General features: G+C 45.7%; 1 protein-coding gene across 7 annotated transcripts; it reads left to right on the forward strand.

Moving 5' to 3' along the window:
- The first annotated feature begins 304 nt into the window (after positions 1-304).
- On the forward strand, positions 305-22,993 carry RD3 (RD3 regulator of GUCY2D). 7 transcript variants are annotated; one of them, XM_063390720.1, is made up of 5 exons: positions 338-414; positions 933-1,076; positions 1,273-1,338; positions 11,116-11,430; positions 19,192-22,993. In XM_063390720.1, exons 4-5 carry the CDS (start codon positions 11,135-11,137, stop codon positions 19,487-19,489), a joined length of 594 nt encoding a protein of 197 aa, XP_063246790.1. In that variant the 5' UTR covers positions 338-414; positions 933-1,076; positions 1,273-1,338; positions 11,116-11,134; the 3' UTR covers positions 19,490-22,993. The 7 variants fall into 7 exon arrangements, with proteins under 7 accessions (XP_063246785.1, XP_063246790.1, XP_063246787.1 ...); XM_063390717.1 differs by lacking the exon at positions 1,273-1,338; XM_063390718.1 differs by lacking the exon at positions 933-1,076 and having other exon boundaries at positions 340-414.
- Positions 22,994-25,262: the final 2,269 nt, after the last annotated feature.

Below are 25,262 nucleotides of genomic sequence, written 5' to 3' on the forward strand. Positions count from 1 at the left end.
TCCAACTCCCGTGCCGACCCTTCATTCTTCTTCGTCCCTCCAAACCCCGCGGAACCCTTGTGGTTTCTGTGGCTGAAGACTGTTCTGTTCTGTTCCCAGAGGACTTGGCGAGAGATGAGCGAATAGATCCACTTTCCGCGCCGCTATTTGTCGGCGCGAATTCAGCCTACAGCAGTGAGTCCCCGCGGGGCCTGACGCCGTGCCGGTGCCGGTGCCGGTGCCGGTGCGATGCCCGGGAGGAGCTCACGGCCCCGGACCGAGGCTTCCCGTGGTCGCCATGGGAACGGCGGGCGGGCGGGGCGCGGGGGCGGCGGCGGCTGCGGAGCGGTGGCTCCGCTCAACTTGTGCGGAGCGGCGGCGGCGAGAGCGCTGCCCCGGCCGGGCGCCGGCGGCGGGACGGGAGCGGGCACCGCGGTGAGGAGGAGGGCCGGGAGGAGGAGGAGGAGCTGGGGACATCGCCGGCGGCGGTGGCGGCGGGCGGGGTGCCCGGCGGGGCGGAGGTGGTGCCCAGCGGAGGGGACCGCTGTGTTCGAGGCGAAGAGCCCTGGGCGGGGTTGTCCCCGTTCCCCCGTGCCCGGCCCGAGCGGCTCCAGGCAGAGCCGGGCTCGGCCGCCTCCGCCGGGACAGCGCCGGGACAGCCCCGAGGCGGCGGGGAGCGGCCGGGGGGACGGGAGCGAACCCCGCTGTGCCGCTTGCACAAAGTCCCGGTGCCCTCAGGTAGCTGCATTTCTCCAAAGGGCCGGCTCAGCTGCAGGTTAGAAAACCCCACAAAGTTTTCGTGTTTTGGAGGGACTTTTAAACAGGTGCCGAAGTCTGGCTGAGCCGAGAGGTGCCGGCTCTTTGCCGGGAGGCTGTGTGTGCGGAGGTACTGGAGCAAGCCCTAATCGCTCAAAAGCGCTGCCGTAAGCCCAGCTGTTGTATCTCGTCACCAGGGCTAATCCATACCCCAGCGCGGGTTTAAGCCTGCCGTGCCAGTTTAGAGGGCTTGACTTCAAGCCACGTCCTCCTCCTGGTGCCCTCTCCGCTCGCCCTGGGTCCGTCTGTCCGCACAAGCGGCGGGAGCGCTGGTGCCGCAGGTGAGGAGGGCTGGGTGGGGAAGGGAAGGGAAAGCGGCCGGGCTGCTCCCATAGCTCCCCCGGGCTGGGCTCGGCACGGCTGCCTGGGGCATGGATGAGCGCTGGGTAACCGGTTACATAAGGACAGGCAGCCGAGGAGGAAAGCATGGTTGATGCTGCCGTATGCTTATGCCATTTTTAAAATCTCTCCGATTAGATACCTGCCCTACTGTCTGCAGTGTGGAAATCCAGTGTTTGTTAGCCCCCGCGAGGTACCACGAAGGTCAGTCAGACAACTTTTGAGTTATGGCACTGTAACTAAGCATAGAACACGCTGTACATCTCCTAGTGCTGATAGATTAATTAAAACCTCTGCCAGGACAGCGCTGTTCACTGCTCACAGAGACTGCTCTCTCTGTGCCTGCAGGTGGGATGAGCAGCTACTGCAGAGGGGAAAGCATCAGCTTTCCCAGAGCCCTGCCAATGCTGTGGGTGATCCCAATAAAGACAGGCTTAAGTTTTCAAGCTGTAAATTTAGCATTCTTCTTCTGGTTGCCAATTTTAGAACAATGTATATTTTAAAGTAGCTCCTGGCACAATGATTGAACTTTAACACTGGTTCTAGTATTCTGCAGCACAGAGAAAACTCTCACTATAGGAGTAGTTCTGCAGTGAATCGAGTTCTGCAGAGTGGGACATCAGGGACCTTTGGTCAATATTCTTTCTGGTAGATACCATAACTAAGGCTCAGCCCTGAACAGAAATGGACAGGTGTTTGTTATGCATTCTCACCTTATGATGCTGTGAGCTACCCCTGCTTTCCCAGGAGAATCAGGCCTCAGTCTGGATGGAGAATGCACATCTTACCTGCTCATTTTCGCAGCACTTAGTTTGGTCTTCACCACAATATATGAATAAAAATACTTCAGAGGACCTGATGACAGGTGGAATATGCCTTTGGGTCAGAGTTTCAATCTCTTTATATAACTCTATATATGAGTATCTGCGGTGGATGACAGTATTAGAAACTCCAATCTGTGACATTACTGCCCCTTTAATAACATTGTGTAGTTTGTAGTAGAATAGAGAAAGATGAGCTGGGGATCTCAGAGTTTTAATTCTGAAAGCCTTTTGTACTGGAGCCTTCCATCAGATGCTGTTATAGATTTATTGCAGAATACTTTTTCTGGTGCTTTGAATGATTTTAATAACAGAAAAGCTGTGTGTCTGTGCTACCTTCTGAATTCTCATTTACACAGCTGAATGAATGGTGAAGAATATTTTACATCCCTCTGTCCTGACTGGAAACTTGCCTTTGTACTCTGCAGAGATCAAAGCAAGGTATACAACTGAAGGTGTGTTTGATCCATCATTGCAAGATCTGAGCAATATATAGGAGTTTTAATAACGAGTCAGTCAAACAGAGCAATTCATTGTGCTTTAACTTCCTGTCTTCTGTAGGTTTAGGTAACAGTTTAGTGTAAGTTGTATGACAGAGTGTTTTTATGGTTGCTACTAGAAACATTGTTTCAAGCATGAGTGGGAAATCAGCATGAAAACAGTCCTGTTTTTCAACAAGGGGAACTCATTTGTTTTGATAAGCAGACAAAGTGCAAAATACTGCCCTGCTTCACAGCAGATTTGAGTAGAACCCACCCTTTTGCTTCTGCAGATAACACAAAGATTATCTTCTGTAGAGAGTGCCAGGCATTAGGAGGGCTCCAAGCTATTGGGCCCTTCCTTCACTCTCTCTTTAAGATCTGTAGACTGGATTTTCATCTGGAGTTAATCAACAGATCTCTCATTTATTTCAACGAGGCAAATCTGTATTACATTTGAGCAGCTTTGCTGTAGATCATGAAGCTCTACCTGTTAGATCAGCTACCTTTTCTCATTGTGTTTTGGTTAGTGACTGGAAAACATCTTTCTCATTCATACCTGAACTTGGGGCCCAGTTTGCACCGAATTCTTGTTTCTTTACCCTTCTTGCAATCAAAATGCAAATGTAAAATGCATCAGATAGACTTGTTTTCTAGAAGATTGAAGCTCTAAGAATGTATTACAAACTACACAAATGCTGGAGAGATAAGAGCAGTACTTGTAGTGTGTTCTCAATTTTAAAGGCTTTCATAAAAAAAAAAAAAAAATCTTGTGAGGGCTACCAGCTGTAGAAAATGTGATATATTCACTGTTGTGGTATTTCCAGCAGGCCGCTCAACCTTTCCTGTGGTAGAAATAGTACCGTTTTTGTTTCTTTTTTGTCCTGCAGCACCTTTGGTTGGCTCTGACTGCCCTCCTGTCACGTTTACCTGGCAGTGATTTTTAGTCATGCACCTTCACTAAAGGCTTAGGTGACTTGTAACTCTCTGTGGCAGACCAAGAGCCAGTCCCCTCTGTACAGTGCTGACAGTGCCGAGGCTGCTGGAGAAGAGCGCACACAGAGAAGGGGCTGCAGGGCTGTCAGGCTTTTTGGGAGCTCCTGTCACTGCGAGCAGAGCGGGAGCAGCAGGAGCTGTCAGCCCGGGGCGGGCGGGTCGCCCCGTGAGCACAGCCCTGCTGGGGACAGACAGGCATTGCCTGCCATGCCAGGGCCTGCCGGGTGCCACCGTGCCCTGTCACAGCTGGCTCGCTCCTGGACACTGCTGCGAGGTGCTTTTGGCTGTCCCTAAACACCTGCAACCACAAAGACTTGACAACAAGGTTGCATTTAAAGCATTTGCTTCGTCCCCTGCGCTTCTGTTATTCAAAGCTCCTTGCTACTTTTAACAGGGTCATGTACCTGGAAATGTTTTAACCACTGTGATTTTCAATTTTTTTTAGTCCAGAAATAGCTTGTGTCCATCACAACAGGGGAATTGGTGTGCTTATAAAGCAAAACACAGGGTTTCTGCTGTGGTCTATAAGCAAACTCCTGAATGTCCTCCAAAGTTCTCTCTCATTATTTTGCAGGTCAGAATGAGGACTGATGCTGTGTTAATATCATGCTATTTGCATTGCTTTTAAATTTCTTGATTGACAAGCTCTACCTACTGCTTTTTTGGCATTAATTGCCTTGTAGCATCTCAGGCTGAGGTTATAATAATTTCCACTGAGATTACAATCACATGGCAAGGAGCTGTAAACACCTTAGCCTTCCATGTCACTGAACAAGAAACTAGATTCCAGACAGATAGGAAGTAGGGTTCTTTGGGCCCTGGTAAGGTAAAATTCTCTCTATGGAGAGAATAATGGCAAATAAATTTTAAAAAAATAATAATCACAGAATATCCTGAGTTGGAAGGGTCCCACAAGGATCATTGAAATCTAGCTCCTGTACCTGCACAGGACACTGAAGTGTCACACTATGTGCCCAAGAGAGTAGTCCAGTGGTCCTTCAACTCTGTCAGGCTGGTGCTGTCACCACTTCCTTGGGGAGCCTGTTCCAGTGCCCAGCCACCCTCTGGTGAAGAACCTTTTTCTAGTATCCAGCCTAAACCTGCCCTGACACAGCTTCAGGCCATTCCCTCGGGTCCTGTCACTGGGCACCACAGGGAAGAGATCAGTGCCTGCCCCTCTGCTTCTCCTTGTGAGAAAAGTGTAGACTATAGTGAGGTCTCCCCTCAGTTTCCTCTTCTCCAGGCTGAACAAATCAGGAGGTGGTGAAAAAAAGAGAACAGGGATTCTTTTACAAAGCTATGGTGGACTATATAAATAAAATTGAGAAGGTGTTGGCAGCAGTTTCTTAATTAGAAGTTGCTAAGATTCTTTGGAACAAAATTAAAATATCTTCATCACAAGAGAAATAGATTTTGAGGTTCATCTTTGATGCTGTTGCTACTTAATTCTACTTCATGCAGGTAGAGCCAGCAGCATAGCCATGACCACAATTTCTGCCTGAAGCAGCTTGTTAGACATTGCGTCAGTTAGCACAGAATTCAGAGATGGGTGTAGAGATGGTGATTGAAAACCAATTTCAATCTACCTATGAGTTGCAGTCCAAGCAGGTACTTGATCTCTTTTGGTATCTGAAGGGCACTGGACTTTCCTGGACAATATATTCCAGACTTTACTAAAGAAGTAAATAATTTAAAACAAATTTTAATGTGCTCTGCAGTTTCTCATTGTCTCTTTTCCCCATGATTATGTGTCTTCTAAAAAGTACAATTATGGGGACAATATAGCCATTTGACTCACTTTAGAAATAATTTCCTTGTTTGTTACTCTGTGATCTGGCATGTGTGGAAAAAGGCTAAGTGGGTATTTTGCATGAGCAAATTCTGCTCTCTGACTGCAGCTGTAAGGAGCTACCACCCACAAGGAGGCATTTCCCAGCTCCTCAGCCCAGTTTGTTGGTATGCTTTGACTGGATGATGACGGATTTTCTGGAAATCTGTCTACAGCTGAGTGACAACCTGTCTGTTGACATCACCGGATTATGGATTAGGCTCCTGTCACCTAACCCCTTTAAGGCTTCTCCTTCTGCTCCTACACAATCACCACACCCCAAGGCTCTTGAGTCACACAGAAGAAGTGTCAGCAGCACTCTGGGACTGTGAAGGCAAAGGCAAACCACAGGAAACTTGTCAACAGAGGACATACCTTTATAGAGAGTCCTGCTCTACTCTCATGGTTTTCAAAATGCACATTTCCCACCCTCTGCATACTCCTCTCCTATCCTGGAGGGCATTACAAGCTGGGAGCCAGGAGAAGGATCGATGGAAAGGAATATTTATTCTCAGAAGTTCATTTTCTATATGCTAAATTGGCTGTGCTGATTGACTCATGGTTTACAAGAAAGCAGCCCTGCTGTACCAAGTCTTAGCAAGTGGTGATCCAGCCTGCAAGAGCCTCCACTGGGCCAAATACCAGCCGGAGGGCAGGCCAAGGAAACATATTCACTTTGCTGGTAAAAGGGCTAGGAAGGGCTGAAATCCTGTTTAAAGACGGTGAAAAACAGATAAGGCATGTGAATGTTGGTATTGCTGATGATTCTGTGGTGAGTTCTTTGGAACAAGAGGAAATCACACGGGGAAACATGGGAGAATGTAAGAACATGGAAGAGGAGGTGAAATTGTTTAGAACATGCCCATAGAAAAGAATAGAGAAAGCTGCAAAGTACATGGAGAGAAAAAGGCAAGAATTGCTGAGAGTGTAGAGAACAAAAAGAAGTTTTGAAGAAAGGCAAAACAGGAAACGTTTACATGAAAAACTGTCTACTAACCGTCTTACTAACAATTGCTAAAATTTGAAGCAACCCCTCAGAGTCTGTGTGTGTGTGAGAGAGAGAGAGGTATTCCAGACTTTAGCACAGCTAAGGTAAATGTGTGCTTAAATAATCTCTGTGAGGTGGTTGGTCAGACTTGCAACCAACAGTGTGAGGAGAAGGCTTGGCTCCTAGACAAAGGTCTAGGGTCAATGACACCAAAGTCTCAAAAGGCAGATCTGTTTCTGGAGTGGAACGTACACAAACCCCTTGGAAATTTTGCGTGAGTAACACCAGAGTAGTTCATCAACTGGATTGTGTCAGCTCCCAGGATAGCCTCTTAGGAGGAATTAGAAAATGGACTAAGTGTGCAACAGAAAGATCTGTATTCAGCTGGGGCAATGCCTCTTTTTAAACATAATTTTAATGTGAACACTTGCAAAGTGTAAATTTGTCCTTCTCCCCAGTAAGAAGGTCAGTCTGTAACTTCTGCCTTTCTTTAGTTGTCCACATCTTGCCAACAGTCCTTTGAGTTTTTCCACATGGGAAAGCCATTTTGAGTCAGTTAATGATTAGCCTGCCTGTGAACTTTAAATTAAAGCCAGCAGCCACAATTAATGGAGCCCACAGTATCTTCTGCAGGCTGCTAAGAGCAGTGGTGGGAAGAGTGGTGGCTCGTGGAGCCTGCTAAATAGAGATGGCCAGTTGCCAGCTCTCAAAAAGAGGAGATGATGGATGAGAGAAGGGGAAGGAAACAATCTCATACAAACAAGACTCCCTTAGGAACAGCCAGCACAAGCTGCCAGTGTGCATGAAATGCTTGCACAGGATTTTCCTTCATTTGAAAACAGGCCATTTCAACTGCAGGTGAGGTGCTTTCCTTCCTTTACTTCTCATCTGGAAGCACACTTTTTATGGCAGTCAAGTGAAAGCACCATTTGGGGTCTGAGGTATCCATGTTCCCAAATCAAAAGCAATTCTGCCTTTTACCAGAGCTTTCTGAAAGCTCTGAGGCTGGGCAAAGCTCAGGTTCAGCAGACCTTGATATCAGCAGACAAGGTATCCAAAATATTTTTCTGTTTATTTTCTGTAATAGTAGTGCTAGGTAAAATAGTTCTCATGCAGAATGTCTTGCTTTGAGGGTGACCTGTGGAATAAAAAACATAAAGGCATTAAGAACAGCCCAGGATCATGCAAAATCCATGTCTTTGCTCTCTTTCCCAGTCTGACCACTAAATTCTCCTCTTGCTCCTCTTCTAATGAAACAGCTGGTGATCTAGGAATAGCTGGAAGGGCATTCTTCAGCTTCACAGTTGTAATGCTTTATACTGATTTACTCCTAATGCCACTGAAGTCAGCAGAGTTAAACCAATGTGAGACCAGGTCATAGCCAGAATTAAAATCCAGAAAGGCATGTTCACCTTCAGATAAAGGCACAAATAGCAATAATAATGGTACCTGTGACAAAAATAACTGAATAGAATACCTTACAAAAGTAACTGAAAAGAAACAGGAGGTTTTAAATTATTTACAACAGCTGGTGGCCTGTTATGCTCCTCACTTTTGTTAGTGATACACAAGGGGATCAGACCAAGGGAAGGGTCTTCATCCTTAATGATGTGTAATGGTGAGCAGAGGCCACTGTGTAGCAAGATCCAGGTGCATGTTGGAGTGGCAGGATCACGGATTTGAAGCTGTCAGCACATCAGTTCCAGCTGAGTTTGTTCCTGTGTCTCAGAAGAGTAAGGCAGGGCAGGCGCCGGAACCCTGCATGGTGATGAGGGAGCTGTTAGCTGGAGTCACCCTGGCGATAGACAAACTGCAGGACCGGCTGCTCCTCCTCCTCCAGAGCCCTGGGATGACACAGGAGCAGGAGTGCTTGCAGCAGCTGCTGGCTGGGGCTGCTGTCACAAGGATATCCCAGCTGATGCTCCAGGGCACAAGCAGTCTCTCCTGTCCGGGCACTGTAAACCAGCCCAGGTGTTCCTGTTCGGGCAGTGTAGGGAGAGGACCTGCAGCCTGACACTCTGAGGTGGCTGCATCTGTCACCTTTGAGAGCTTTCAGCCCTTTCATGTCTGCCTTCTGAAGAAACTGGTATTGCTTGCTGGGAGAGGTAGGATACAGGACTAGAGAAACTAGTCCTTTGATGCAGTTTGGAAAGCTTCCTGATTCTGGAAAAGCCTAAGCATTAGAAATAATTTCAGACATGGGACACTGTGCAGACTATCCAGGTTTTTTGAGCATTTTCCTTTAATGGTGTGATATATTTATATAGTATGAACATTTTTGAAAGAGAAAAGGCTACTTTATGACAAGTGAATGAGGCATGGAAGCATCTTTTCCTTGTTGTCGTGGCAGAATCCCATTGATCATTTCTCATCCAGGGAGTCTGAGAGCTCATGACTCTCAGTTCTAGTGGGAGTACTGTGTAGCTATGAGCTTTTGGTGATTTTTATTGTCATTAAGGGCGCTAGCCCTCAAGGTGGAAGCTTGAATCAAAAGCATATTTTTCTCCATTTCATGTCTGTCTGTGTCCCAATAGTGAGGATTTGCTCTGGCCCTGCAGAATCAGACTCGTTAATCCTTTGCCCTCATGTTAACTTTTGACGCCATGTCCTGATTGGGCTGCTGCCAGGAGCAGCCTTTCTGTAATCCCAGCTGCAATCATTATTTGTGCCACCCCTTCTCCCCAGGGGCTAATGGAAGGGAGCAACAAGGCACGTAAGTGCACTGTGTGAAGAAACAGATGCTGTTTTGCTCCTGTTCAGATCCCTAGTGCCTGTTTTAGATTCCATTGTGTTTAAACACAAGTACAATAGGTAATAACTTTGTTCCATGCATTGTCCTCCTGAAGGGGCAACATGAAGGGATTAGCGGGGTGGGGAGTTAATTCCATCTTTTTCTGAGCTGACTGATGAAATTTGTTCTGTCTTCTAAGTGCTGGGTAACTCCCCAGCAGTAGAAACCTCTCACTTAGAAGCAGTAACAGTTTAAACCTTGGTATGCCTCTGCTTCCCTCTCAGAGCAGCCTCAGTTCCCTCGGCATGGTGATGGTGCTGGAGGAGTGCTCCTGCAGCAAAGCAAAAAATTGGACTTCAGCTTGTAGAAGGTGGTGTAGCTGTGCTGTGTGCAGCGAGACATTTGCTAAATAATGGTTAAACCTTTGTCTGGCTTTCTGGCTCAGGCCCCTGTGAGTGCTACCCAGGCAGGGGAGAGCTCTGCTGTTTGATGTTGCAGCAGCAGCAGCAGCAGCAGCAGCAAACCTCCCCAGGTGCATTTGGTTGGTGTGTCAAGGTTTGGGTAGTGATGGGGGCTACAGCAGTGGCTCCTGTGAGACGCTGCCAGAAGTTTCCCCCGTGTCTGATAAAGCAAATGCCAGATGGCTCCAGCAAGGATCCTCTGCTGGCCAAGGCTGAGCCCATCAGTCCAGGTGGTAGCACCTCTGGGATAAAAGGTGAAAAGGGGAAAACACAAAAGAGCAATAGCTGCTGGGAGACAGAAGTGAGTATATGGGAGAGAACAGCTCCAAATACCCCAAGGCCAGGGCAAGAGGGGCAGGAAGTGCCTCAGACAATGGAGCAGAGATCCCCCTGCAGCCTATGATGAAAGCCATGGAGAGGCAGCTGTGCTCCTGCAGCCATGGAGTTTCAAGGGGATGCAGAGATCCACCTGCAGCCCATGGGGGATCCCATGCCAGAGCAGCTGGATGCCCAAAAGAGGTTGTGACCCCATGGAAAGACCAAAATGGAAGAGGGTCCTGGCACAACCTCTCGGAGAGAGGAGCCCAGCTGGAGCAGGTTTGCTGGCAGGACTTGTGACACCATGGGCAACCCACACTGGAGCAGCCTGTTCCTGAAGGACTGCACTCCCTTGAGAGACCCAGGCTGCAGCAGTTCATGAGGAGTTGTAGCCCATGACTGACACTGGAAAAGTTCATGGGGGACTGTGTCCTGTGGGAGGGACCCCATGTTGGAACAAAGGAAGGATGTGAGGAGTCCTCCCCTTGAAGAGGAAGGGGCTGCAGAAGCAATGTGTAGTGAACTAACCACAGCCCCCATTCCCTATCCACCTGTACTGTACTGCTGGGTGGGAGGAGGTAGAGAATTGTAAAGCAGAGCCCAGGAAGAAGAAAAGAGTGGGGGAAGTTGTTTTAAGATTTGGTTTTTATTTCTCACTATCTAACTGTGATTTGATTAGTAATAAACTAATATACCCAAGCCAAGTCTGTTTTGTGCCTGACAGTAATTGCTCACTGATGTCTCTCTGTCCTTATCTCAAACTATAAGCCTTTCAGTACATTTTCTCTCTGCTGTCCAGCTGGGGAAGGGAGTAATAGGGCAGATCTGATGGGCTCTTGGTGGGCATCAGCTTCAACCCTCCGCTCCAGGTCACTTAATCCTGCCTCCTCTAAGGATCTCCTGGCTAGACTGTAGCTCCCAGCAATCCTTTGACTCTGCACATTTGAGTTTTCACAGGTAGGGCTGCTGCAAGGTCATGCCCTCCCATGAGGGTTCAGCCAGGCAAGCCCAAGCCCCATGTGTGGGCAGGAGAATGCTTCCCCAGCCTAGCCTGGAAGGAGCAAGGTATCCTTGGAACCTGACTTTGGGTGTAAGGACCGTGACTCATTTTAATTACATGGTGAGTGGAAGTTTAGGGAGACGGTGCCTCTTCACCCTCTGTCTCACCCTTTGAGCAAGCTGGCTGCTACAAGTGAGATCTCTCAAGGTGCCCAGCACCAATTACTTTCAAGTGGTTATCCAGTGGCAATTTTAACAAAAGACTGGAGGGGTGGAGGGGGAAAGAATGTTTTCAGCTGAGGTGTGTTGATGATGGCACTATTCTTTTTCTCTCCCTCTCTACCCTCAACCCACTCCCAGCAAAGACACACTGAGCAATATGTCATTGGCATCCTGGTTCAGGTGGAATGAGCCCCCAAACCGCATTTCCCAGAGGAACCCCACAGAAATGGTGGTTGAAACGCTCATGATGGAGCTGAGCTGGCAGATCAAGCAGGCAGAGAAGCAGCAGCGGGAGCGGGAGAACGAGTACCGCAAGATCAAGACCGGGGTGGACTACGGCTGGCTGGTCAGCTACCCCAAGCAGAGCTACGACATCAGCCCCGGAGAACGGCTGCAGCTGGAGGACATGTGCACCAAAATACATCCTTCCTACTGTGGGCCTGTCATACTCAGGTACAGTAAAAGATGGGGTGACACAGACCTTTTCCTTCCCCCTTTCCTCTTTGTGACATGTGAGGAGAGAGTGAGAGTTGCTAGGACCAACAGAACCAAAACTCGGCGTCCTGTATAGTGAGTCATGCTGAGCTGGTGTCTCCGTGAGAGAAGGGAAAGCTAATGTTTTAAGTCAGTTTAATACAACATAATTTGCTCCAAGAAGTTACAAAATGCCATTTCCCCTCTGACATTGGCTTGAGGGCTTTGTGCTCCTGAGTAGCCAGAGCAGCTTTACCTTGCCTGACAAACAAGTGCCATCTCTGTACTGTGATGGTTTTTTTTGGTTTTTTTTTTCTTCAGACTTTAGAATCTTAGAGAAACTGAGGCTTAAAGAGACCTCTAGAGGGATTTACTTCCACCTTCTACTTGGAGTAGGGCCACCTTCAAAGTTAGATCAGTTGCTTAGGGCCTCATCCTGTCCACTGTTGAATATCTCTGAGGGCAGAGGTTCCACAGCCTCTGAACAACTTCCTTTGGTGTTTCCCCCTCTCAGTGGAGCCTTCATTCCTCGATTTAAGCTGTCCAGAAGGTCTATTGAGGCACTTGTCCCCAGTGTCCAAATTAGCCAAAAGGTGCTATTAATTTTTTCAGCCTGTGAGCCAGGTATTCCCAGAGAATGTCTCCCTTCCTTACCCTCCCTCTTCACCCTGGATGTGGAGTCATGGGATGCAGGTGGGGCCTGCAGCTGGCTTGAACAGCCAAGAGGTGCTTCTGACTTCTGCAGTGTGGATGTAGGCACAGCCTCTGGGGCTTGCTGTTGAGCCTCTCAGGAGCTAGTCTTGGGATTGCTGCCTGCCAGCAGTGAAAATGCCTTTAGAAATCGATCTAAGCCTGCTGTAGCATCCAGGCTGGAAGGGAAGGGTGTGGCTCATTTCCTTTTGGGGTGGCTGCTCTAAGATAAACTCTTGCACTTGGCACAGTGAAGGCAAACTTGGCAAAGTGAGGAACCGTGACCCTGAAGCGCACCTTAGCCAAAGCCAAGTTGTGAAATGGGCCTTTCTAATTGACTTCCCCTGTTCCAACATGTTCTTCAGTTGGGATTAGAGTGAACCCAGTCCTTGCAGGACATATACTGGAGGGTTCTCAGTACCCTGCAGTCCTTTGCTGCACATGCTGGCTCCTGTTTTCCCTTGAACAAATAAACCTATGGCCTCTGAACTGCAACTATAAAAGTGATAGTAGAAATAGTCCTCTGTCTTACAGTGGAAGTAGCCAGGGAAGAATGCCAAAATTACTTCTTTAGCCCTCATCTTCCCTGGGGCTGAACCTTGGAAGCAACCTGGCACACAGAGCCTTGGCTCTTGCAGAGGTTGCTGTGGTGGCAGAAGCAGAGATTTGGGGTCATTCCATGACCAAGACCTCTTCAGGGAAAATTTACTGGGAACAGCACCTGCCTTGTGTTTGTACAACTCCAAGCTATGCTGTAAACAAGCCACTTCAAACCCTTGGGATTCAGAGCTATCTTTGTCATCCCCAGGGCCACTGAGCAAGGTCTGTCTGGCAAACAGGTTACTTCCATTTCCAGCAGGCTTTGGTTGCTGGAGTGGGGAGGCCTCAAGGTTCATCCTCTTCAGGAAAGTATTAAGCAGAGCCATATACAACTTGCTGCTCTGATATTTCTTTTTTAATTGAGACAGATTGTGCAAGATGTGTGATTTCAGTGCAGCTTGTAATGGTTGTTCACTGTTGTTCAGGATTCAGCATACTGATGGCAGTAGATAAATGTACTCAGCAACGTTGGTGGACTCTGTGTGGGCATGATTGGAAAAGGCTAAAACCATCCTCCTAAAACTCCTCTTACAAATAGAGTGCTGTCATAAATTGTATTGCACTATGATTCAAGAAGTGGCATGTTTTACAGAGCTTGTGTGGTTAGCAGAGCCACACTAAAAAAAATGAGGATTTCATAACTTTTGGTTCAGTTCTGTGATTAAGTAGGGACTATCGCAGCCACAAAAATGGTAGAACTGGATTGCATCAAAGGTCTGCCTCATCTGATGTGCAGTCTGTATGTGACACTGTGGACAGTGGCACCAGTGTAAGGAAAAGAGCAAAGGACAAGGAAGCAAATCAAGCAGTAGGGACAATTACACCTCTTATATAGCATCCAACTTACTGTGCCTTGTAACTGGGAGATTTTTGGAGCTACGAGTGGACCTTCTGTCCATAATTGGCTGATGTGGCTTTTTCTTTCAGTTGTTTGAGTTGTGGAGGCTTTTCCCTTTTTGAACACATGTAAATTTAGAACATTTTGACACCCCGTGGCAGAGTTCTACTCCTGAACTACAACTCTGTTATAAAAAGCTGTGCTTTGCTTGTCTTAAGCTAATGTGTCCTAGTTTTATTCAATAATGCTTTCATCTTGTGTTGGAAATGTTAAGAGTTGACCCCTCTTCTTGTCTGCCTTCTAACTGTGAGCTCTGTCATTGCATGGAATTTTCATTGCTGGTGAGGAAACAAAGAAAAAGAATGGGGCTTGCCATGTGTGGAGGTGAAAATGTACAGGCAAAAGAAAGAAAAAAAGAGCCTGCAATTTAAATGATAGACAGCCAAAACTGGATAAATTCTCTTCTCAGAAAGTAAGATAAGATGGAGATTTTAGTAACTTCCCCAAAATTCCACAAGATTAGTATAATAGGAATGAAACCTCCACATTTCCAGTGAAGTACTTTAATAACAGGATCATTGCTTTGCTGATATTTTCTCTCCAGTACTCTCTGACTTCCTAATATGTAGCAGCTTTTAGAAAAATCTTCCACCAAAAAAAAAAAAAAAAAAAAAAAAAAAAAAAAAAAAAAAAAAAAAAAAGAAGGCTTGTGAACTTGTACTGGGAAATTCAAATGCAGAACATGTACCCTGCCGAAGTCCTTGGTTCTGACTGAAATAGTAAGCTTGATCCTTTCCCTTCCATTTTAGATATTTGAAGAGCTGAGGTCCTTTTTGAAGTCCTTTTTGCACTCGACAAGCACGTCATTCTTAAATAACACAAGTAACAGGCATCTTGCAAGACTGCAGAGTTTGTTTTCTTTGTGTCATGCAAGGTCTCCTTCTTTGTAAGAATCTGAGTTCAGAGTCAAAGCTAGAACAAAACAAATTTATATGAGTTGTCAGAGATGTCACTTTGTTCTCTATAGGTCTAAATGATTACCCAAATTGTCCTTTTCTGTGAGTATGGGTTCGTTTACTGAGAGGCAAAGTTTCTCCAGATTTGTTTCTTTAGATGTGGAGGAGGATGGAAAGGAGCACTTCACAAATGAAAGGGTTTTTTTTCAGATCCACATTGCCTATTTTGTATTTTGGGTCAATAGAAACTTCTCTTTGAGTCTCTTGGAATTCTGGAAGGATTTAAATACACTGCAAATAGCATCAGATATCTGGAGACTCATGAAAATAAAGCAATTGCATTCAAGGGTAACTTAGCTTTACGTTACTGGGCTGGAGATGGCTGACTATTTAAAATTGAATCCTGGAGCCAGGTGAAGGAATTGACAGTGAGTTTGGTGGGGCCTGTAGTACCTAACTGCCATGGTTAAACTGAACAAGTAGGATAGTATGTAGGCAATAAAAAATGCCAGATTTTTCCCATCTTTGCTCAGAGCTTTAACCCTAGTCAGAGCTAGTTAAATTCTGTTTAATTTCTTTCAGTTTCAGCAAAAGGGAAACAGTTGGTTTCTGTCCTCCTGTGCCCAGAAGGATACAAAAATCTCCGTAGTATGGAAATGTAAACCTGCATTTTGGGATCTGAGTTGTTATCAATTTTACATTTTCTATAGATTGTGTATAGCTGAAGTGGCCTTCTTAGTAAGATTGAATGTAAGACAAATGATTAAAATCAGAAATGGATTTATTTACAATTACGAGCTTAAGTTTGAGGTGATGTGACCTGAGTGTTGCAATTAGTGTGAATGCTGTAATTCTTTGGGAGTCAAGTAACCTCCTCTAGCAAAGCTGTTTGTAGCTTTACTCTACAACCAGAATTGCTGCTCAAAAATATAGATTCGGGAGTCAGCAGCTAATCATTAGCACTAAGGAACCTCACATTTTCTTTGAATGACTAAATCTACTTAGAGCTCTCCGTTCAAATGGGCACTCAGGAATACCCTGAACTATAAGCACATTGTTTAACTCCATGGACTTTCATTGGATTTAGCAGGTCTTTAAAGTTCAGGCTGTGCTTAGGGAACCTGCTGTACGGGGGACCTACAGAATGGCACAGGCAGGTGACAGTGCTTTAAAAAGCAGCGCCAGTGTGAGCCAAGCACGGCCGGATTCTTGAGATCTGACAGCCCTATAAAGCAATGGAAGGCTCACAATTTAAAGAACAATTTTCTTTGAACTGTGATTCAAACACTGCCTGGACTGGGGAATGTCCTCATCCCTGTGTATGCCTGTACACCCTCCCCAGATCTGTGCTGGGTCAAGGTGAGTTTTTGTCACATCTCAGACTGTGTGACCTGCATGAGGTATTCCAGGATGGCTACCAGCAGTTCCATAGCTTGAGCCACAAATACGATAGAGAGGTCTGCCATTATGATGACTAAGGAAACGCTGTTGAGGTGTTTCTGGATGTGGTTGTGCAGTGGCCTAGTTAGCAACTATCCCATGCAAAAGCATAGGGGTGTTAACCTGTGCTAGAAGACAGATGAGCCTTGTGCAATTTTGTGTTCTTAACCCCACCGAGCAGCTTTGTGTGGAGTTTGTTTCCCAAGACACAAGGCCATGCTCCTTGATTCCAGTGGTTTTCTGTTTTTATATACTGGGTGTTCTGTGCAGACAGCAGACTGCTGGATCATCCAGCACATCAGCTGGTGTTCACTGATACCTGAGGAAGATGGCTTCAGTTATGTGTAGGTGCCCACAGCAAAAACATCTTTTTTTTCTGATACACAGACTGGTTTAGCTGAAGCTCAGCCATTATAACCTGTCCATCTTTTCTGCTGAAAAATATTTGTGGTGTGCACTCCTTTAGGACTTCCTACATGAGCTTGTCCCTTACATAAATGTGCTGGTACTGAAGTTAGGTGGGCATTAATAAAGGGATGAGGTTAGTTCATCCTGTTGCGGAGAGAAAATTATCCTGTTTCCCTTCTCCATCAGAATCAGGGTGGCTTTTAATTGTGTGACTGGCAGATAGTCTTTTTGGATTGCTTTCTCTTTGTTTTTCAGACCTGCTCAAATCCTTACAAAGTAGTTTTGGTGTTGGTCCTGAAAAGTTAGAGGTAGATCCTAACAGCAGAGTTGGCAAAACTAAGCTCAGAAGAGTGCAAAGAGGCAGACAACTGTGCAGGTGGAAAGTTACCCTGATTTCAGAAAATGTTTTCATCTGGATTGGTTGGGAGTGCTATCAGCAACACAGTGCTTTAGCATTAGAGCTCTCTGCTCAGGGGGTGCATTTGCTGTCATATCATCTATTTGTCCTCTTGTTTCCAGAGCCAGGCAGTGGCCCAGTAATAGCCTGATGCATGCTGCTCCCTGCTCTGGAGCCACAATCCAGCAGGATGACACACAGCCTCTGGAAGTGGGGGCACTGAGGAGGCCTTTTGGGTGCACAATTGCCAATACAAAGGAGGAGGATGTAATGATATTTTTATATATAATATAACATTGCCTCTCTTTAAAACGCACATTGAGGTAAAATAACAGAATGACTCATTTTAGTTCACCTCTGCAGTAGAAATCCTTTGAAGATGCTTTCCCTGGTATAATAATAAGAATGTTGTGAAGACTTGAGTTTCTATGGACTCACCTGTCTGTGCTTCAAATAGGATAAAGGGAAAAAAGTATTTATTGTGAAAACTGTATTTTGGGCTCCTTGATAATGCAACTGATGTGCCTCCTCAGAAGGCAGAAAGGAAGTTTGCAATGTCCAACAAATCCCAGTTCCTGCTCTTGTCTGCTAACCCTCAGCACGAGATCGTCTCTTGCCCTTCCAGGCTCTGCACAATCCAGTTTGGCATCACTGTGCCAGTCCTTAAATACCAGCATGAACTACAGCACCCCAGAGGCTTTTTGCATCCAGACAGTCAAAGTTTAGAGGGTTTTGGTGAGGGGGCAGAGAAGGGACATTTAGAATTCATCCAAAGCAACTGAAAGAGTTAAGAAACATTTTGGTGACTTGGGAAGGTTTTGTGTCAAACTGCTCTGGCTTGACACTGGAAGGGACTGGTGATTCTGCTGACACTGAGTTCCCTGAGAAAGCAGCACTGGTGCCTCCACAACTGTATCCATAGCTGCCAGTAGTTGCTGGGAAAGAAATATGTGGGATACAGCAGGGTGTCACGATGTGTGTCCAATTTCAGGCCTCCGCAGTCAGAGTCAAAATACATAAAAATATAAAAACTCTTTCTGGTTTCTCTTTGGCTTGCTTTCTGTCCTTATTATCCTTGGTGTCCTTTGGCACACCATTAAGCAATGCAATTCCATATGTGCTAAACTTCTTACTTTCCTGGGGCTTTTCAAAAACTCAAGAGGCAATATCTTATTCTACCAGCTTCTGCTGTATCAGGGTCATTTAAATACAGTCCTACTGTTTTCCATCCTTGTTAAGTTCTGCTGGTGAAAAATATCAAAATGCTTACCTTATACACTTTAGCTTCCCTGCAGTACAAATACCTGGATTTTAGTGAAGTACTAGCTTAGTTCTGTGTCTGCTTGCAGGTATAATTTTACTTTAAGAACTGATGATTTATTAGAAGAGTAGCCATATAACCCTTGGTCACAAATGCATACTGTTACAGAACAATCAGAATATCTACGTGACCAGTGTGTGAGCCTTGGGCATGGATCCCACACTCTCCAGGCTGGGGACAATTCACCCAGCAAGGTGTCAGGAGTGGCATGATCTCTTCATTGCCCAGCCAGTGGCCCATTCAGTGGCTTCAGGAAAACTATTCTGCCCTGCATCTTATCCTCCTCAACTGCAAAATAAACAGTGGTGATGCTTCACTTCCTTGGTATTAAGCTAGCCTAATAAATTTTTAAAAACTCAGTTTTGAGCTCCGTGCTGAGAAGGCACTGAAGTAATTCAGAGTTATCTAATTAGGTATGGCATCATGCTGCCAACCAAGATGTTTTCAGCTGTGCCAGTCTATTATCTTATAGAAATCCATAGGAAGATGAAATACAGCTTCATTGAAGGTTAAATATTGAAAGACTACCAAACAAAGTGACTGGATTTTATTTTGTCTAGAAGCCATTTGGTAATGGTAATGGAACAAGAACTGGAAACAGGGGAAGTCTAGTGGGGCTTTCCCTGATCTATCCTGAGCTTCTGGTAAGCTGCAGTTCAGGGACTGCCTTGAGCACTGACGTGCATTTGGACAATCATTTAATCAGCAGTGATGGGGACATTTTCCACAAACTTGTCCAATAATTTTGTTTCTAGAGCTATTGATAGCACTGAGTTCTGGTTTAATAGGTGTTGTGTGAAAAGAGCACTTCCTTCTGTTTCAAACTTGCCTTCTAGCTTTGTTTGGTTCTCCCTATTATTTCTTGTGCTTATAAGAAACAGTGATTCATTGCTTCCTTATATTCCCTGGCTTGCTTCTGATTTTAAAGACCTTTTGCATATCTTCACGGCTCCTCCTTTTTGTTGTTCCCTTCAGTCCAGGAAGTCCCATTTAGCAGGAAAGTGCAAGTTCCAAGCCTAGCACTAGCGATTTGGCAGCAACCCGTAATTTGATGTTTTTAATCAAAGCTGTGCCTTGACTGTGCTTCCAGGTTCAGGCAAGTTGTTGCAGAGTACGAACCAGAAGCGCAGGAAGTGTCCCGGCTCTTCCGCTCCGTCCTGCAGGAAGCTGCTGAGAAGATCAAAGAGGAGGAAGAGGCCAAGAAGCTTGCAAAGCAATGGAACACAAAGAACAGAACCAGCCTCTCCTTAACAACATTTAAATCTCGGTCCAGGATTTCCCCATTCATCAGTGACATCAAGACCATCTCTGAGGATGTGGAACGGGGCACCCAGCCCAACAGGAGGGTTTGGAGCATGCCAGAATTTCGGAACACCAAGGATTTGTGACTCTATGCTGAATAAGGTTTTTAGACACTGATCTTTCAAAATTCCAGTTAACCCTTTTTAAACTCTACCGTTTCTCCTTTTTTCCATCTCTCTTTCCCTGCCTGTCTCTGTTTTGGAAGCTGTGTCCGTAGTAACCACTGCTGATGCCTCCAGTCTGTGACACCATTTATTACCAAACATGGTAGCCTTTCCTTTAACTCAGTAGCTATTCAGTAACCTTAAGGGCAAGGCTCACTTACTGTCTCATTTTAATTACTGCTTTCTTGTGGAAAATGAATTAGTTTTGCTGTGTCTGTCTTCTCCCTTTCCCCTGCAGCCTGGATGTAGTTACCTACAAAAACTTTTGGCTCAAGCTACTAAGAGCTGCTGGCTGGACCAATTTTGCTGAAAGCAAGACAGCCACTTAAATGAGTGAGGCGTGCAGGATCAGGCTTGTGAGTTAAAGCTGGTATCTGATTTGGAACTGAACTTCCTTTTCCAACTAATAGCCTTCCTCAGTACTACAACAAACTCCACAGGTAACCTCAGCACTGCCCTTGATCCGCTTTTTTGCTGACAGTTCACAATACAACCCGAGTAGAAACAGACCCAAGCTTTTTGAGATTAAAGACCAATCATGTTCCACGAAAACCAGTTTATGCATGTTCAGGTTTCTTGGGTACTTTCTCTTCTGTGCAGGCAGAACCCCCAGAACCTTGCACATGCAGAGTAGATAGAAATTTATCAACCTGCTGTGTAGATACACAGGTGGGCACCTCAGTGCTGTGTCAAGTGCTGTTCTGGGGGCTCTGTGCTCAGAGTTGCTGAGCTAATTGCACCTCTCTACACCCCAGAAATAAATCAGTGGGCTGAAATGAATGGCTAAGCCTGAAAGAGGGCTGAAGTGGAGTATCCCCGTAAAGGGAAGGGTGAAGGGACTCAGCATTCATCTCCAGGGCTCTCTGTATAGTGGCAACAGTTGAGATCATCTGAACTTTTTGCTGCTGTGAGTGGCTGAAGTGCCCTGGCAGACAAAGGTTGTTCTGAGACCTTGAAGAGACAGGAAAATGCCACAAAGGAAAAGCTGCTAAGGCCCTAACTCAGCATCTGTAGGGAGAGCTCTCACTAGCAAAGGGAACAGTAGGGCACACTGTGAAAAGTCAAGTGTCCTGTGGAGAACCCAAAGGCTAGGATGCTTTGTGGTGATCAATGGGAGATGGGGAATGGAAAGAGGGATTTGCTTGTGTGCCTGGCTTTTGGGGAATAATCTCAGTGGGGTATAGCCTCCTGGAGGACCCTGTAGCTTTGTTGCTCTTTTGTCCATTTCCAGCTATTTTTCCCTAGGGATCTTTGCAACAGCATGTGGGTTTTACAGCCAAGATTAAAACCCTTTGAAGCTGTGCCAACTCTGGGAAGAATTCCAGTACATTAAATCTATCCTAGACTAGAAATGTGCAGTTTCTTCCAGAGATGGAGGAAGGCAGCTTAAAACAAAGATCAAGATCAACCCTCTAAGAGCTCTCTGAGACTGGGATTATGACTCTTCCTCTCTCCCCTCTGGGCTCTGTAAGATTGAAGACAAGGCTTTCCTACTAGCACCAGGCTGTCGTTTCTATCCCTTGGTAAACATTGCTGCCATCAACCCTCCTAGGGACAGAAAGCAGCTCACTTTTAATCAAAAAGTCAGGGCTTCCAAATACAGCATCCAGTTTGGGACAGGCTATTTCAACTCTAGGTCAATGAGGGAGAGTTTAAAGCCTTCTGAGAATCAGCTTAGTGTTTTTCAGCCATATGTCCTTGTGAAGTAATGTGATTGTATATATGAAGTAAAAACCAAGGCTTGACATACTTAGTATAGCCTTAGCTGTCTAGAAGATGTAGGATCTCTAGCAAGGGGTCACCACAATTTGCAGAAACAGTTCTTGTTTGGAAAAGAGTTAGCCATATTCTTTTTATATATTTGAGAGCCACTGTTTGGTACTGAAGACTGAGATGAGTTCATGAATTTCATGCTGCAGCTCTGTATTCATTTTATTTGCACTTATGTTCTGTTTGACACCTCCAGTATTGACCGCATCGATGCGATGTTTGATGGGCTGCTGGGAGACACGGGACATTCTGACACACTGCCACGAGGCTCTTTGTCACAGCACAGTGTCAGTAGTACGCTCGCTCTTTCTTAAGGGGAATCAGCAGTAAGTAACTTCCCTGCAGCAATGTACTAAGCCAAGGAAATCACTGAAGGGTGTTCACACTATCACAGCAGTCTGTGATCGTGCTGTGCCCTTCATTAACAACTTCCAGCTGGCAGACACCATTCTCGTGCAGCAAAGGAGACAGATCTGACCTTTGGTCAAAGCCCTGCATGTTATGGAGGCCAGGCTGTGGCAGTGCTTGTGACAGCTGTTTTGCCTTGACTTACCTCTCATTTCTAATTTCTCAGTAGAACATAATCCAAACCCTTGAACAGTATCTCACACCCTGTACCACTTCCTACTGGGCTCCCAGTAGGATCTGATGATAGAGGGATATTCAGATACCAATCTATGAGAAATCTATTCTTACTCCATGCTCTCTAGTACTCTTACAGGGGTAGAAGTAGCACCGTGTTTGCTGCAGCCAGCTGCTTGGAGACTGACTGTGAGCTCTGGCATTGCGCATGCTGCAGCAGGTACTGAAGCAGAGCTGGGAGGTGATCAGGGTGCACGACTGCTGCACTACTTGTGGTGTTCATTTCTCTTAGAAATGCTGTAGACTGAACCTCAAATGATCCTTTGGTCTCAGCATGCAGCAACAACTAACTATGCACTCTTGTTTGCCTTGTCCTAATTCCACACTTGGCATGGCTAAATTAGCGTCAGTTCAAACGAGGAGCATGAAACTCCAGACTGTCCCCACCTACTGTGCTACGGTCCATGGCACTGGGCACGCACAGCAGGCTAGCCAGATTGTTTCTGGCTAAAGCCAACCCAAATGATCCATTGCAGGTGGCTCACAAACCAAATCTGGACTAATGGTGGTCTGAAATAAACTCTCGTGAAACTTGTGTAGTGTGAGGATCAGGTCCTCCTTGGTAACTGCCTGACTCTACAGCTCTGCTTCTCCTGGGCTGCACTACTTGCTAGTGTAGAAAAACAACAAAAAAATCCTGATGAGACCCTCTGATCTGTTTTTAGCACCTCCTGAGAACTTGTCCCGTGTCTTAATTCTTTAAGGAGAATGAAACGTTAACTAGCAGCACATCATCGCTAACAAACAAATGAACCGAATAAGAATCATTCTAAAGCCTCAAACATTCCTTCAGAACTGAGCAAGGCTTTTGGTATCAGCTCAGAGCATCACTGATGCCCCATTGCTGACAGTGTTGTGCTGTCCAAAGGACATTATCACACCCAGTAAAAAGCAGTCCTAGACTTGCTACACCGTCTAATAAGTAAAGGCAGCAGCTCACCCACACTGCTCAGCTTCCAGAGGTTGGCACTCCTTAAAGCCACTGCTCTCACAGGGAGGCTGTGCAGCCCTGCTCCTGTGGCTTCTAGAGATGAGCCTGGCCAGGGACTGTGTCAGCCAGAAAGGATGCGCAGGCAGGAGCTGAGGTTCCTCACCCTCAGCAGCACAGAGTTCAGGCAGCTGTCATGCCATGGGGAATTGGAGTAAGCTCTGAGGGAAATACCTGTCTGCTGACACTGCACTGTTTATACATTACAACACGGAACCTTGGAAAATTAAAGCAAAGCTGTGGAATATAAACCAATTCATTTGTACTTGTTGTCTTTAATTAAAGAGCTCCTAAAATATAATCTGTCCTTATCCAGCCAAACACAACAGCTGTTCCACTGCCCTACTGTGTATGTATCAAAGCAGGAAGGCACAAATAATAAAGGCACTGGATCCAAACAAAAATATCCTCTCTCTACAGGCTACACATGCAACAGCCCACCTTCTATCTTGCTACCTCTACAATCAGATCTCAAGATATAATGATAAATAACCAGGATTAAGCAACTGCAAAGGTCTGAAGTTCTCTGAAGCTAAATGGTCTGCAGATACAGCCTTGAATTGAACTCTTCATCAACGTGCTTCCAAGCACGTCTTACATCAACCAGTATTACCACAAAATGAGATGATATGAGAGACAAAATGGGTGTTTTGTCTCCAGATACTTTTGAGTCACTCTGTTGATTCCATACCTGATCCTGTGTACTGGAACATTTTAATATCAGCAGATGGCCCCAGATGGCTCAGAGCTCCCTGTACTAAGCATTGTATATACAAAGCATGAATTTAACAAAAGGGAACCTTTTTTTCCCTACATGAGGTGTTACTGAAGCATGAATTGCATTGCTTAGCACATTCTGCACATCAGACAGAGGAGTTGTTCCAAAAGGGGACTGTGTGAGTACAGGGGGTTAGTAAACCACAGGGCTCTAGATGCAGCCTCTAGCACAGGGCTTGAGCTACTCCTTGCCAGAAGCTGTGGACAAGCAAGTCTGTGTCGTTGCTTACCCTACTTCCCCCAGACATTGCTATAGGCCTCTTCTAGAACGAAAAACAGTTTGACTGAATGGCCATGCTGATATTCCTGTGTTCTGCTACACCTCTCTGCTGAAGGATATGGTACTGTAGCTTTGCCCAAAAAGCACTGTTAGAAGAACTGGACTGCATCCGTCACAGCCTTTTTGGTTGTGCCCTGCAATAGAGGAAGGGCTGTTAGGCTTCCCTCAGTTCCACCCACCTGTGCCAGGCAGAGACATCATAATTTCAGTGCCTGCCTTCCCCTGGTACTGCTGTCTGTGTGTGGGCTGCTGGCACAAGGGACCTCTTGTTCCCTTTGCGTGCTCAGACAAGCCATGTCTCAAGCTGGCTTACATCCGAAAGATGCTCTACTGGCCCTGAGTGCTGGGTCTTGGGCCCAGGTCTCCCCATGACCACCTTGTATTTTCTGTGCACTTGCTGCACAAAGATATTCTCAGACTAAGGGAAAATCCTTACAGGATGAGATCTTTGAAAACACGACAGAAAAGTGAGAAAGAGGCCTACAAGAACACACTGTACACATTTGTCACTGGACACTTCATAATACTATAAATTGTTAGGGTCCTGACTAGGATTATCCCACAGATTATAGCATTTTGCCTCTATATTTTAGCCACAGACACATGTTGCCTTTACCAAATAAATGTAATCTAACCCAGGAGCAGAGACACCAAAGTGAGGAAAAGAGCTCCTGTGTTTTTGACATCAGAGTATCTGTTCTCAGAATGTTGTTGTTATGATTTTCGGCAGGCAGAGGAATAACAACATGACTCTCCGTGATGGTAAAGATTCTAAATTCTTCTAAATTCTGCTTTTATAGAGTAGTTCAGTACAAAGAACATGATTGGTTATTCAGCGACTACACCCTTTTGTAAACATTTCTTTTGCCAGTAAACATGTTAGAAAAAACATCACCTGCGAATGGTTTCTCACTTCCCAAGGTTTGTTTGAATTCTTCCTTAAGATTTCTCAGGCTAACATGAGAAAGTTGCTCACTTGCCTTTCACACAGACACTGAGCCTGAAGCCTAAATTCAGACCAATGTCAGGCCCACAGAATGTAATTACTATTACATCTGTTTAGTGTTCACAATGCTGTATCCTCAGAGGCCTCTATCAGGTCACATCCATCTGCAGTACTTTTCCAACCTGATTCTTTCCACTGACAGGTTGCCTAAAGCAACAAATTGCACTTAATGTGGTCTGAAGACTATTTCAGTAACCAGATGTGTTATGGAGCAGTGACACCGAAATACTCC

This window comes from Prinia subflava, chromosome 2 (assembly GCF_021018805.1).
Source record: "Prinia subflava isolate CZ2003 ecotype Zambia chromosome 2, Cam_Psub_1.2, whole genome shotgun sequence".
NCBI classification, from domain to species: Eukaryota; Metazoa; Chordata; class Aves; order Passeriformes; family Cisticolidae; genus Prinia; species Prinia subflava.

Coding starts and splice junctions, on each gene's coding strand:
- RD3 (XM_063390715.1), top strand. CDS start 11,135: ATGTCATTGGCATCCTGGTTCAGGTGGAATGAGCCCCCAAACCGCATT. Junction 11,431..19,191: donor TGTGGGCCTGTCATACTCAG/GTACAGTAAAAG, acceptor CTGTGCTTCCAG/GTTCAGGCAAGTTGTTGCAG.